The sequence below is a fragment of the Gracilinanus agilis genome, chromosome 3, assembly GCF_016433145.1.
Source record: "Gracilinanus agilis isolate LMUSP501 chromosome 3, AgileGrace, whole genome shotgun sequence".
In the NCBI taxonomy this organism is placed as follows: domain Eukaryota; kingdom Metazoa; phylum Chordata; class Mammalia; order Didelphimorphia; family Didelphidae; genus Gracilinanus; species Gracilinanus agilis.
Genome location: NC_058132.1, coordinates 66,384,464 through 66,398,686, shown reverse-complemented (window position 1 = coordinate 66,398,686; position 14,223 = coordinate 66,384,464). Strand labels below are relative to the sequence as shown.

Below are 14,223 nucleotides of genomic sequence, written 5' to 3'. Positions count from 1 at the left end.
TAAAATGATTTTTTTAGCCTTTCCTGCTTTTCCAGAGTCTCAGTCTAGACTTTTAATCCCACCCCACCCCCAAATCTGTAAAGATCCACCTCCTCTCCCCGCCTCCCCCCCCCCCAAATTAGAAAGCCAAGCTTCTTTTCCAAACCTGAAGTAAAACATTCTTGGATTGGCCCCCAGAATTGTTCCAGGCTATACCTGAATGCATCGCCTCCATCAGGAGGGGAATAGCATGTATTCTGACAAGTTCTCAGGATCATCTCAGAGCGTACATTTCAAAACAGCCGGGACCAGAAAGAACTCTGGATATCACTGAATTTGCAACCCCCTCATTTTACAGAGGAGAAAACAAGGGCCCAGAAAAGCTTGTTCTCCCTCCATTCTTCTAGATTGGCTGACTTGCAGTATCTCCTTAGTGAGGGATGACTGGGCTGGTTAAGGGTCTGATCTAAAACTAGGGAGGCTCTCCGTCACCTGTAGTCCAATTGGGCCTGCCAGGAGCCTGGGATTATTGGGAAGAGGTCTGAGTAACCAGGCCCTGGGGAGGAAGCACAAATAACCGGGCGTCCCCCATCTCTTTCAGCACAACATGCCCTTCTGGCGAATCACAAACCACGGAGACCTTGTGTCACTCCACCAAGCCTTGGAACTGGATTTCCTATAAGGATGGGAGCTGAGGTGCCAGCCCCATGAGCCCTTCTCCCTCCCCATGGGGGCTAGAGACGGGGGAAAGATGGGAACTCTCCTCTCCTCGGGACGAGATGCAAGCCCAGCCGGAGCCCAGAGCAGGAAGGGACAGTTTGTTTTCTCCAGGAGGGGGATCCATCCCAGGGCATCTTGGTACAGGCAGGAATCAGATGGAGAGAACAGCCATCTCACCCTAGCTGCAGTGATTTAATTCTTCTATTTTTGTTTTCTTTTCAAAAAGAAAAAAATCCCTGAGGCAGAGTTGTGCTCAAATGTAGTGTGTGGTGGGAAAACACAGTGCTACGATCTTGTGGTAAATAGGTTAGAAGCAGAAGACTCCTGTAACATCTCTCTGCCCTCCGTAGTCTACTTAGCTTTGAATTTACTCCCAGCGAATGGACACGTGCTTTTCTTGGGTCGGGGTCTGGTCTCTGAAGCAGATTCTCTTTATTAAGCCAAAAGGGAAGGGGGACGGAAGGGTAGATTTTCTGGGAAAATATTCATGAGTTCTCTGATCTTTCCCCCTGCCAGTACAGTAGCTTTTCCTGAGGTCCCTCCTGTGCTCCACCCTTGGGGTTGGTGCCCCCCGCCAGCTGCTCTAAACCATCCCTCACTTGGGCCCACCTTCTCCTGCTGAGCTCACCATTGGTTTTACCCAGTGTGTGAGATGCCCCTTAAGGAGATGTGTCGGGAGCACCCACGCCTCTGCACTAAAAAGTGCCCCCACAAGTGACCTTCTGTCATCGTGATGCCCGTCCTAAAAAATTGTTCTGTCCCTTGTGCTGCCTCCCTTGCCAAGCCCAGGTGAAGTAAGCTTGAATTCCCGCCCTGCCCAACCAGTGTTTGCCAGACACTCACCTGCTGGGACAGGCCAGAGAAACCAAAGAGAAGGCTCTGAACCTCTTTGCACATTTCCCATCTCTAAGGTGCCCTGGTGCCTGCTCCCTTCCCCCTCTCTTCCCTTGGAGCGGTGCAGGATGGACTTTCCTCCCTAGGCCGAGCCACCAACCTCCTCTCGGGCTCTGCCCACACCTCCAGGGACAGCCCTGTTTGTGGGACCCCCAGTGGGGCCATCATTTCCCCTAGCACCCATGGAGAAAACCCAGGCTCCTTTTTCTTGGGCAGGTGAAGCCGGGCCCTGGGGGCTATGTTGGGACCTTGAATGTGAGGTGAGGAATGGGCATCTCTCTCCTGTGCCAGCCCTGATTCCCATCTGGCCAAACAACCCACATGCTACCATTTTCTGCCCTTGGCTCAGTTCACAATCCCAGGCATGGCTGGTGAAGGAGCTGCAGCCAGTGGAGCCTTCAGTGGCTCCCATCTCTGGGGCTCCTTCTGCTGGTCTGGACTCTGGGAAATGGCAAACCCAAGAGGACTATCTCTCATGGGCTCGCCGGCAACATCCCGAATCTGCCTCCTGAACATCCCGGGCCTCGGCTGCACTCGTCCTTGTCCTGCCTGGGAGCTTCGGGAGGGCTGGGCCACCGAGCCTCGTAGCAGGAGCAGCATGAGGTGGCAGACCAGGACCCCGAAGCCCTGAGAAGCTGCTCCCTCCTCCTGCCTTCGAACCAGTCCGAGGATCTCTATCCAGATGCACCTCCTTGATCTGCAGAGCAATATTGGGAAGACGAGCCTCTTTTCTCCCTGGCTCCGAGCTTCTCTCACATCTGCCCCAGAGGATGCCGTACCGTGCGCTGGGCGAGGGTTGCTGAGGGCTCCACCCTCTGCCGGCACCACTGACCTCGGGAACCTAAACCTGGGCTTGGGGTGAGCCCCTTCCTGACCCACAGCTGGATGCGGGGTTTTCCCATCTGAACTTGGACTGTGCTAAGGGACGAAGCTGGCCCAAGTGAAACATCCTCGAGGGCAGCCGGGCCAGCGACTCTGATGCCCTTGACCCGACACCCAAAGGGGAGGCCAGAAGGAATCTGCCTTCTCTTGACCAGTGTGCAGGGTTCTCCCTACACGGCACACGCTTCCTATCTCCAAGAGGGGTCTTTGGAAAGAAGAGGATTGTGTTGGACTGGGATAGGGATGGAGCTGAGGAATGCTGGGAACCCTTTAGTTTCCCAAAAAATAGCCAAATGGAACATGCCAGAAACCATTTGTATTTGAGACAATCCCCCAAGGAATAGCCAAGTCATCGATACTTCCACCTGATGTTGGTTCCTGTAAGATGGGTCCAAAGCCTCACCCTGGTCGTCCCCAGGAGAGCCCCAGGCTCGTAGGGTGGCTTCACTTGCGAATGTAAAACTGACCGTGCCTTAGCGTCACCGTGTCCAGAGCACCCGAGGTCTGTGTGTTAGCGGCCGCCAGGCTTGCCCATAAGCCCACCGAGGGCCCGTCTCCAACATGTGTATTTTCATTGGGTTTGTTCCTTTCCTGCATTCTCTGCTCAGCGGAGGTGTGGAGGCCCTGAGTGCTGCCGGCCTCCTGGCTGTTGGTAAAGGTTGCGTCTGAGTGGCACGAGCTCGACTCCCCCTCCCAGAGCTGTGACGGGCAGAGGGCCGGAGCCGGCCCCAGGAGGGGCAGCGCAGCCTCGCCAGACTTCACACCCCTGAAACAGGTTTCATTTCTCACCATTCCTTGTTCTCGCTATTCATTCAAACTGTAGAAACCAGATTTGAATCCCAGGAGATCTCAAGCCACAGGACAGAAGTTGTCCCGTCCCGACCCCGGGGTGATCTCAGAAGCAATGATCCAGCCCTCCCTCTGCTGCCCCCTACCCCGCCCCACCCCAAGAAGACTGGAAAGCAAAACTCCTTGGCTAGTCCTTAATGCACTGACAGGAACCCTCCCCGCAAGGACCGATTCTGCTCAAAACTGGATTTTTCCGTCTGGACTTTAGATGCCTCAAAGCAGGAATAAAACAATGGATTTGGAATATTTATGTGACCGAGGGCATTCGTGGCTGTAGATTCCTTGACCATGTTATATGTAATGGGAACTTATAAACTTGAAAAAAATAAAGTTTTTATTTTCTATACCATTGGCTTCTGTCCCTTTTTCTTTTTTCAAAAATATTAAGTATTTGGTTCCAAGGCAGAAGGGAGGGGTGAGGTCCAGGCAGTGGAGGTTAATGAAGTGATTTGCCCAGGCTCACACAGTTAGAAAGTGTCTGAGGCCAGATCTGAACCCAAGACCTCCTGACTCCAGGCCTGGCTCTGTTCACTGACCACCTAGCTGCCCCTTCTGTCCCTAAAGGGATACTCAAATGTTGGGATACACTTGCTTACCAATCTTAGGCAGGGCAGAAAGGAAATCATCCTCTCCATCCTTCATGGGTGCTGCCCCGAGCCCTGGCCTGAGTGCATCCCCGGCAAAACCTCCCTTAGGGGGCAGAAGCCTGGCCACCTGCAGGTCACTGTAAATAGAGGAGGGCAGCAGGGTGAGAAGAGGCTCCCTTTTGTGGATGACAAAAAGGACTTGCCACGATTTTAAATGCCTCATCTAGGATCACATGGCTAGTTAGTGGGGGACCCACCAATAGGAATTAAAAAGGGGGTTTGTTGCATTATTAAAGGGGAGTTTAAAACCCAAGAAGGTTCTCACTGAGGCCAGATGGCTAAGCCCTTGCTGGGAATCAGGAGATTTGGGTTCTCATTCTGGCTCTTTTGCCCCTAGCTCAATGCAACCTTAAGTCATTTTCCCTCTTCAGCCCCATTTCCTGGTCTGTTTTGTTATATTAAGAAAGAAAATGGGAATGGGCTCTCCAACTTCTAACGTTCCCTTCCCTCACATTGAATCGGTCTAGATCAGCGATTCCCAAAGTGGGCACCCCCGCCCCTTAGTGGGTGCTGCAGCAATCCAGGGCGGGCGGTGATGGCCACAAGTGCATTTATCTTTCCTATTAATTTGCTATTAAAATTTTTTAAAAATTAATTTCCAGGGGGCTAAGTAATATTTTTTCTGGAAAGGGGGCAGTAGGCCAAAAAAATTTGGGAACCACTGGTCTAGAGCATCGACCCTCTGTCCCCTGTGCTGGTGTTGCTAGCAGCTTTGGGGGTCATCTTGGGAAAGGCTGGGAGGCTCCTCCTTGGAGCAGACAGAGCCATCCCTTCCCAACAAGACAGGAGATGGGGTTCCAGAGGCTGAGTTTCTGTCCACAGACCCTCAGAGCCGCTGTCCATGTCCATCTTGGAGTCCGCCCACAGATGGCACTCTGGTCACTGTTCTCGTGGATGATGGTCAGAGGTCACAAGGAGGCCCTTTTTTAGAGGGCTGAAGTCAGTGGGATACAGCCTTGGCTACAACCGAGCCCAGATGGTCAGTTCACAAGTCAGTCTAGGCCTCTTTTTTGGTGGTTCATCTCCCGTCCCCCTAAATAAAGTCATTCATTGTTTTTGCCATTCTTGTGCCACTTCCTGGGTCCTTCCAGTGCAAAGGCCACTACATTGTGTGTGTGTGTGAGAGACAGAGAGACAGAGAGAGACACAGAGACAGAGAGAGAGAGAGAGATACTGGTCTGTCTTGGGCCAAACCCTAAAAGGTCAGGGTGGCCTAGTAAGATAGAGAGGAGACGGGGCACATTTGAAAGGTTTTAATAAATCTCAGCACTGTGCAAAATGAGTCAAACTCCCCCCCCGGACTTAAGCAGCACCTCTTCCCCCCACCCTGACTGAGACAGAGGGATAAAGAAAAAGTGTTTCCTTCTTAAAAAACAAAAGTCCTCCAGGAGAGGAGTGGCGTGGTGGTGTGACAGGAGGCTCCCAAGGCACTTTGGGGTGACACTGACAGTTTGCCTTCCTGGGTGCAGCAGGCGGGAGCATCTCCTGCCTCCCAGCTTGGTCCCAGCTCAGAGGATGCCATTCACTCCCCTACTCTTGGCAGGGACAGCTCTGGGGAAGAAGCTCTGAGCCAGTTTGGCTATTCGCCGGTTTGGGTGCCAGTCCTGGAGGGTCAGGCCTCGCCCGTCCCCATCCCCCTCGTCTAAAGCTGCCGCTTGGCGGCTGGGGTGCAGCCACTGGTAGTAGACGCCGCGGAGCGCCAGGCCCAGCAGGAAGCAGAGCCCGGCCCCAGGCAGCAGCCACGGCAATGGGGAGGGGCCCAGAAATGGGGCGTTGTGCGCCAGCCACGTGCCCCCCAGGAGGGCGCTGTCCATCAGGAGGAAGCTGGAATGGATGATGCTGCGGTTTCGAGTCCTCCCCTCAGACACGTTAAACCAGGAGAAGTAGAGGATGAGGGCCACGGTGCCTCGGAACAACCACTCGGACGTGGGGCCCGGCATGAAGTCCGTGTTCTGCAGCCAAACCCAGAGGAGCAAGACGAGCCAGAGAGTCAGGAAGTGGCCCACCACGTACCTGGGGAAGACGGTGGTGAAGAGGGCCAGGGCCAGGATGCGCGGGCACAGCAGGAGCAGGTTCCAGAGGAAATAGACCACGGACGACACGTAACCCAGGGGCGGCTTGGTGGGGAGGCAGCTCCTGAGCGCCCGGTGGTAGTCCAGCAGGGCCCACGCGGTGCAGAGGAACGAGGTGCCCATGCCCAGCCCTGTAAAGCACGAAGACCAGAGGCGTGAGCCCGGGCCCGGGCCCCACCACACACAGCACCCCTGGGCCAGGGTCCCTCGGCGCCGGAGAATGGCACAGGAGAGGCCGGCAGATCCTTTCCTGACTCGCCTCAGGTCCGACACCTCCATTCCCTAAGAAAACCTGCCGGCTGCCGTTCCCGAAATGGTTTCGCCTCTCCTGTGCCATTCCCCCACGTGCTGTGTGCCACGGGCAAGTCATTTAGCCTGTAGCAAAGGGCAAAGCGCTCCAGGATCTGCCGAGAGCTCTGTGCACGGTTTGGGCAGGCTGCGGTCTCCGGGGCCACCAAGAACCCAACTGAACAACGATGGGGGGTTCTCATGGTGTCCGCCGGCCGAGAGAAAGAATGGCGTTCCGTTAACTAGGTCAGAAAATGAGATACCCTTCCGTGCCGCGGGAGTTTGCTGTTTGCTCGAAGCACTGTTTGGAAACTGGCTCTCTGGGACTCCCCTCTGACCCCGTGTTGTTGGGCTTTATCATAAGGTCTGTGATGGGGGCAGCTGGGCAGCTCAGTGGATGGAGAGGCCGGCCTAGAGACGGGAGGTCCTGGGCAAGTCGTGCCCCTGTGCCTGGGTAGGCTGGCACTCAGGCGGTCCCTGGCAGCTCACGGTTTCTTTGAGGGCCGCGTGGATTTGCAGGTAACCCCAGGGATGTCCCGTCCCTCTGCCCAGCTTCCGCCATCCGTGAGGTGGCCCTTTTAAATGCCAAGCACAGAAATGCGGCTCAGCTACAGGAGCTGCTGTGTTCGTGGGACAGCTCCCGGCCTCGGGCCTACGCTAAATCCCTCGTAGCTGGGCAGGCCAGTTCCTTTGGCATCGGAAAACCCCAAGGCGTCTCCACACCAGGGAGACCCACTTCTCCCTCTAGTCTTTCTTGGTGACATCGTCCCGGGTCTCTGCAGAGAGAGGCTTCTGTAGCCACCCCAGCCCCTCTGCCCCACACTGGATCGAGCCCAAGAGCTTTCCTCACGCTCCTGCTGTCTGCGAGGCACCGGGCTAAGCACCGCACTACAAAGACAGACAAAAAGAAGCCAGTCCCTGCCCTTGAGGATCGAGAGGCGGACACTGTGCGGAGACCAGAGAGGGCAGGCTCGGAGCGGAGCCCCGAGATCCAGGACTAAGGACGGACGGCTTCTGCACAAGGCCGGGGGAGCCAGAGGGGAGGAGGGAGAGCATTCAGTGATCGGGGACAGCCAGGGGAAACGTGGGGAGTCAGAAGGGGGAATTTCCTGTTTGAGGAGCAGAGAGAAGGCCCCTGTCGCTGGACACACTATCTGGAAGAGGGTAAGGCCGAGAAGCCTGGAAGGGCGGGATTTAACTGAGGGAATAGGGAGCCGCTCTAGGAAGGGCAGTGGGGAGGCCAGCCAGAAGGCCAGGAGGGCCTGCCCCAGGCCGTTGGGAGTGTTATGTAACAGACATCTTGAAAGATCCTGATCTTGTCCCCAAACCCGTCCCACTGATGAACTTTCCTCTTTCTGTCAAGGGCACGAGCAGCGTTACCCAGGCTGCCGCCCTCCCCCCTTTCCTGTCTGTCCCCTCCTCGGCCATCTCCTTCCTGGACCATTTCCGGCCACTCCTCTGCTCACCGCTCCAGTCAGTACAAGCCTTTCTCAGTTCTACGCTTAGCCTGGCTCCAGCCCACCTTCCTAGCTTTATTACACGTTTCTCTCCTTCAAACACTGCTGTCCAGCCACCCTGGCCTTCCTTCTCTTCCTCAAGCTTCATCTCCCAACTCAAAGCCTTTGCCCAGGCAGTGCCTCGTGCCCTTCACTCCTTAGCCCTCCTAGTTGCCCGGGCCGGGCCTCCCTCTAAAAAGCTGACCTTGTTTTTATTTTTTATACAGAATGTCCCCAAAGTCTTTTAACAGCCATTTGATGCACTGAGACTTTGGGGTCAGCATTAAAGCTTAAAGCAAAAGCAAAAAAGCCGCGATACTTGGAGATGTTTTTTCCAGCCCTGAAACATGCCCCCTCCCGCCCGGCCCCCTCCCCGGCACTCACACTGGAAGGGTTCCACTCTGCCCGTACACAGGCTAATGTGGAGCACCAAGATGAGCTGCGGCGTGGCCTCCAGGAAGGTCTCGAAGAGCCGCAGCATGCTGATGTCCATGGAAATGAAGTTGGCATAGTCGAGGTCAAACTCGGCCGGCTCGTCCTGCCTCCACAGGGAGAATCCCACTCTCAGGGCCCGGACACACCTGGCAGGCACAGGGCACCGTTGCTGGGATGACGCTCGCTGCCAGGAGAGGGCCCGAGCCCCACGCCTGGCAGGGCGTCCACGTCATCACTGTGTCTCAGAACTGGCTTCCTCGACAACCCTAACGATATTTTATGCATTTAAAAACATTATTCTGAGGATCTCACTAGAGAGGTCAGACACGTACAAAAGGCCCCGACCTGGGGCTGCCCCAGGAGAATTCGGGCTTTGCTGTGGCCTCTGAGCAGGAGGGCCCACCGGATCACTGAACGAGTTCTAGGATTTTACTTCTAAGTTTGCCCGGGGAGAAGTGAATTAACTGGTAACTAACCTTGGTCAGTTTTAGCTGAGGTATATCTACTTCATGCTTTTCCTCATACCATTCAAGGAAAAAGAAAACATCTGATGATTATATGTGGTTGTTTTTATATTAGCAATTGAAAGTGATAGAAATGTTGTTCATATTAATACTCAATTAAAATAATCAAATTATTGAATACTCAGAGCAATCAAAACTAACTTTAGATAGCCTCTTATGCACACCCAAAAGGCAAAAGTACCTACAAGCAGTAGCCATGAATTCTTTTTTAACCCTTACCTTCTGTCTTGGAGTCAATACTGTGTATTGACTCCAAGGCAGAAGAGTGGTAAGGGTAGGCAATGGGGGTCAAGTGACTTGCCCAGGGACACACAGGTGGGAAGTGTCTGAGGCCAGATTGGAACCCAGGACCTCCCATCTCTAGGTCTGGCTCTCAATCTACTGAGATACCAGCTGCCTTGAATTTTGTGAATTTTTCCTTGCATCAATTCCAGATTTGCCTTTTTGCAATTTCTACCCACTCACTGCCGCTAGATTTGCACTCTGGGGCCAAGAAGGAAAGTCTGTCCCCTCTTCAGCAGTTTTAGATACTAACCTGTCCCCATCTGTCTGCTCTTCTCCAAAAGGAACATCTCCATTTCCTTCAGCCTCTCCACCTTGGTTGCCCTTTCTAAAAATGTGATGCCCAGAACTGCCCAGGCCTCCTCCAATTGTGTAGCCTGACCCAGGTAGGACTGCCATCTCAGAAGGCGTTCTCAGTGATTAGGCACGCTTCCTCTCATCCCGATTAAAGGTCCTATTGGCTAAGGCTAATGGAGCAGCTTCAGATCCTTGACGTTTCTCCACCTGGCTCATGCTGAGCTTGCTGGCCACTAAAACCCTCCGAGCTTTTTCAAATGAACTGCTGTTTTTCTATGTCTTTCCTACCTGGTACTTGTGAAGTTGATCCACTAAACCTGAATGTGTAAGATTTCACTTTTATCTTTTAAATTTCATTTCGTTCGATTTTGCCCAGTGTTCCACCTGCCAGAATTCCCCAGTTATTTAGTAAGGGCCAACTACGTGCAAACGATATATTAACCAGTTGTACCCAGCTTCTTTGTTCTGTCTGCAGATTGGACGAGCATACCATCCAGGTCTTTATTCAAGTTACTGATAAAAATGGCAGCACAGGGCCAAGCACTTGGTCGATACCATTTCATAAAGGCCTCCTATGTGCCAGGCACTGGGGATTCAAACACACAAATCTCTGGCCTTCTCCTTCCAAGTGGACATCAAATCAGTCAGTAACAAGTCCACAAAACTATCTGGCTAGCCCACATTTCTCCATAGGAACAGCATGAGATGGGCTAATGCTGGGTATAATCTAAGTAAATTGTACTTACAGCATTCCAATAATCAACCAGTCTAATAAATAACCTTGTTAAGAAAGTTTGGCCAGTATGGCACAGCCTGTCCTAAATGAGGGCATCCTGGCTCTTGGAGCTCTATCTAGACGCTTGCCAGGAATGAAGGTGAAGGTTGTTGGGTTCCAATTTGTAGCTCCTATTGTTTCTTTTCTCTGGTTCTTCCTTTGGGGTCTCGCCTGTTTTCTCAGCTCTTTTTTTTTTTTTTTTTTTTTAAACTCTTACCTTCTCCTTCTGTCTTAACATCAGTTCTAAGACAGAAGAGCAGCAAGGGCTAGACAATTGGGGTGAAGTGACTCGCCTACAGTCACAGAACTAGGAAGCGTGTGAGGTCAGATGTGAGTCCTCTGGACTCCAGGCCTGGTGCTCTATCCACTGTACTACATAGCTGCCCCTCTCTCAGCTCTTTCAGAGATCACACTAACAGTGGATCACCATCACACCAGCCAATAATTTCTCTTGGGCACTTGCATCCTCTTCTAATCTGGCAAAAATCATTCTCTTTGGCAAAGAAAACAAGAACAGTAAAGATTGGTACAGAGGGTAGAACATAGACCTTGGGGTCCAGAAGACCTTGCTTTATGGTTTAGCCCAGTACCTGGCACCTAATTAAGAGCTTAATAACTGCTTTATCTAATCTAATCTAATCTAAAAGGAGGGGAACCTCTCCGGTCTCTTCCAGTTCTAAATGGAGGATGTTCTATTCTCTGCCTTCACTCCAGCCATCCCAGGCAGGAGGTAGGCATAGCCTGCTTTTGGTCTGCTACTAGAGCTAAAAAGTAGACTTCATAAAATATTAGGTTACATTAAAAAAGCTAGCAAGGCCTTTTGTCATCCTTAGCCCCCATCTCCTGCCTCAACTCCTCCTGAGCCCTTGTTCTCAACATGGTTCTTCCAGGCTTGCACAGTCAAATGAAAAATCTGAAGATGACAAAAAGGTGAATGCAAAGCAAGGTGTGATTGACAGGACTCAGACACCACAAAGAGACAATAGTTCTTTCCTGTTGTTAAAGTGTTGATTGCTTTTGCCTTTTATTTCCAGGTTCTCTCAGAAGCCCTGGTCTATCTGGCCTATGAGGGAAGTGTCCTAAATTCATGATTCAATCTAAGTTTTTTCCTTTTCCAGGAATGATTCCATCCAGTGACAGTTATCACTATATTTTCAATTAAAAACCAACAAGCAGTCATTTAAGAGCCTGCTATATCCCTGGCCCTTCCTGAGCATCTCCAGCTCCTCAGAACCCAGAATCGAGAAGAAGCATTGTGACCCAAAAACTTGAGCCCACAAAGGAGAAAAGGCTTGTCCAAGGTCACAGAACAAATGAATAGCAAAAGAGGGCCTTGAACCCATCACCTGACAGTGAGCCCTGATGGCTGAAAACCGTTAATTTGATTTTTGTTGTGGTTCCCAGCTGCTCCACTCTTGATTTTCTATTTAACCAGCCTTGCCCCCAAGGGTGCCATTTGTAGGCAAGTCCCTGAAGTCTCTGTAATCCCCTGGAGCAGGAAGCAGCTCCCATCTCACATACCAGACCATCCAAGTCACAAGCCTGCTTGGCAGCCAGACCTTGTCCATTCCTGGGAAAGAATGATGGCATGGAGAAACCCCTGGTCTGGGCCCAGTGGACAATCAGTGGGTCAGTCCCTGCCACATTTAAGACCCTCTTTCCTCCAGGCCTTGCAAAGTGAAGGAGATGGGCGGGGTGGAAACCACTCAAGTCTGTCCCAACTTTAATATTGTGTGTTAATAATAACTGGCATTTCTCTAGTGAGAGACACTTGGTACAGTAGAGACTTCAAGTCACTTTAGGGTAAGGGGAGGGAGAAAAGAAGGGCAGACATGGATGATTGACAGAGGCAAGTAGAGAGAGAGAGACCACTTCTTCAGCACTGACTTGGGATTCCCACCTCAGGAAGGTCCCCATCCAGCCCTAATCCCCTCAGTCAGGTCTCCAAGGTAGAACTTCTCAGCCTCCCTCTTATTCCATCTTTAGAGCTCCCTACTTACTTTAGAGCTCCTTTCAAGGGTCCCTCCCCTCCTTCCCAAGGTCAATATGCAGGGGATGGGCACAGTCAGTCTTTTTTTTTTTTTTTTTTTATTCCACGGATTTAGCAGATAAAGACTATATAAACCCTTTATCTAATCTAAGCTACTAAAGATAAGGCTTGGAGTTAAGAGTGGGGAAAGTGCCTAATCTCAAGCTTATCTTCCAAGATAGCCTCTGTTATATTTGGGGCAACTAGATGGCTCTGAGGATAGAGGGGTTGGGCCAGGAGTCCAGGAGACCTGAGTTTAAATCCTGCCCCAGAAACTGTGACTCTGGGCAAGTGATTTTACTGTGTTTCATCTGTAAAATGAACTGGAGGGGGAAATAGCTAACAACTTCAGTATCTTCCTCAAAAAAACTCCAAATGGAGTCAATAGTCAGACACCTAAACTAAGTACTTTACAAATATTTCATATGATCATCACAAGGATGTCAGTGCTATTATTATCCCTATTTTACAGTTGAAGAAACTGAGGCAGGGGTTATGTGACTTATCCAAAGTCACCCAGCTAGTGTCTGAGGCCACATTTGAACTCACTCTGCTCTGCTTAGCTGCTCCCCTTTTCCCCATCTGCCTTTCCAAAGTGAAGTCCCCAAGATGAATCTTTAATGAAGTTTTTACTGGGGACAAGAGGGCGGTGCAATAGAACAAATACCAAAAACTTTTCGACATTCCAATCCCTATATAGGCTGGCCCCCTTCTCCCTTTACCATCTTCTTACAAGAAGACTTTACTCCCATGTACACTGGCCTCGTGGCTGGTTCACACAGGAGACCCTCCATCTCCTGGCTCTGAGTCTTCCCTCTGGCTGTCCTCCGTGCCTGGAACCCTCTCTCCTGTAGGGATCTCCCTGGCTTTCAGTACCAACTAAAATCCCATCTCCTACAAGAACCCTTCCCCAACCCCTACTCATTCCACTGACTTGCCCCAGTTAATTATTTCCTGTTTGGCAAGTATTTAGGCTTCCTTTACTCATATTTGTTTGCTTCTTGTCTCCATTAGATCATGAGCCCCTTTGAGGGCAGGGAGCCTCTTTTTGTATCCCCAGCCCTTAGCTAGCTCCATACCTAGTACGTAGGCGCTTAATAAATGTGTCGACTGAAAAATAGAGGGTTAATCCTGGAGGCTGGAAAAACCTAAATTCAAATCCAACATCATACGCTTTCTAGCTGTGTGACCCTGGGCAAATCACTTATGCACTGTTGGCCTCAATTTGTTTGACTGTAAAATGAGGATCATAATCACGTACCGTACAGGGTTATTTTTAGAGCCAAATGAGAAAATAATCAGTACCTGGTACATTACTAGGCGCTGAGTAAATGCTTGTGCCTTTTCCCTGTCTAGAACTGACAAGGCCCTAAAGGTGTCACCTAATGCCTCCCAAGAGTCATCTGACAGAAGGGGAAACCGAGACGCTACGGGTGGCGCGGGGACTTGCCTGTGCAGGTAGCCCAAGTGCAGAAAGTGCAGCAACGCCAACCAGCGGCCTGGGGACGGGCCCGGGTGCAAGCCGGCCGGGTCTCCACGGTACCAGGACCAGCTGAAGAGCTGCAAGACAGCAGAGGCGAGGCCCAGCGAAGCCAGCTGCAGCGCGGTCCACACTAAGCGGCCCTGCAGGGCGTACTGGCCCGCGGCCCACAGGTCTGCGCCTAGATCCAGCAGAAAGGCGCCCGTGCCCAGCGCCGTGAGCAGGAGGTCGCGGAGCCGGCAGGCCCGGGGGTACCCCGGCATGGCACCACTTCTTCCCGCCTCCTCTGGCGCCACTCCCGCTATCCGGACCCGGTCGGTGAGGGGTGTTCCCGCCCCTTCCATTCCGTTCCCTCCTATCCCCTGAGACACCCCACCCCTTCCGTGCCGCCCCTTCCACTCCATCCCCTCCAATTCCCTGTGACACCCCGCCCCTTCCATACTGGCCCCTCCAATCCCCTGCAACGCCCACCCCTTCCCCAACGTCTCCTCCAGTCCCTATCACCTGCGACGCCTCGCCCTGCCCCTTCCATTCCGTCCCCTCCTATCCCCTGCCTGCCCCGCCCCCTTCCACA

At 52.3% G+C, this 14,223-nt stretch overlaps 2 protein-coding genes across 2 annotated transcripts in view; one reads left to right on the top strand and one right to left on the bottom strand.

Annotated features, from left to right (window-relative positions):
• EYA3 (EYA transcriptional coactivator and phosphatase 3) overlaps window positions 1-1,018 on the top strand; it is a 126,071-nt gene extending 125,053 nt beyond the window's left edge. The window contains exon 18 of the mRNA XM_044667937.1: window positions 581-1,018. Coding sequence (XP_044523872.1) covers window positions 581-661 — 81 coding nt within the window. The 3' untranslated portion in view covers window positions 662-1,018. The remainder of the gene's footprint in view (window positions 1-580) is intronic.
• A 4,191-nt stretch (window positions 1,019-5,209) lies between these two features.
• On the bottom strand, window positions 5,210-14,053 carry XKR8 (XK related 8). The gene is made up of 3 exons (XM_044667938.1): window positions 13,620-14,053; window positions 8,212-8,408; window positions 5,210-6,174 (listed from the first exon to the last, which is right to left on the bottom strand). The coding sequence occupies exons 1-3, from the start codon at window positions 14,051-14,053 to the stop codon at window positions 5,480-5,482; spliced, it is 1,326 nt and encodes a 441-aa protein (XP_044523873.1). The 3' UTR covers window positions 5,210-5,479.
• Between the last annotated feature and the right edge of the window lie 170 nt (window positions 14,054-14,223).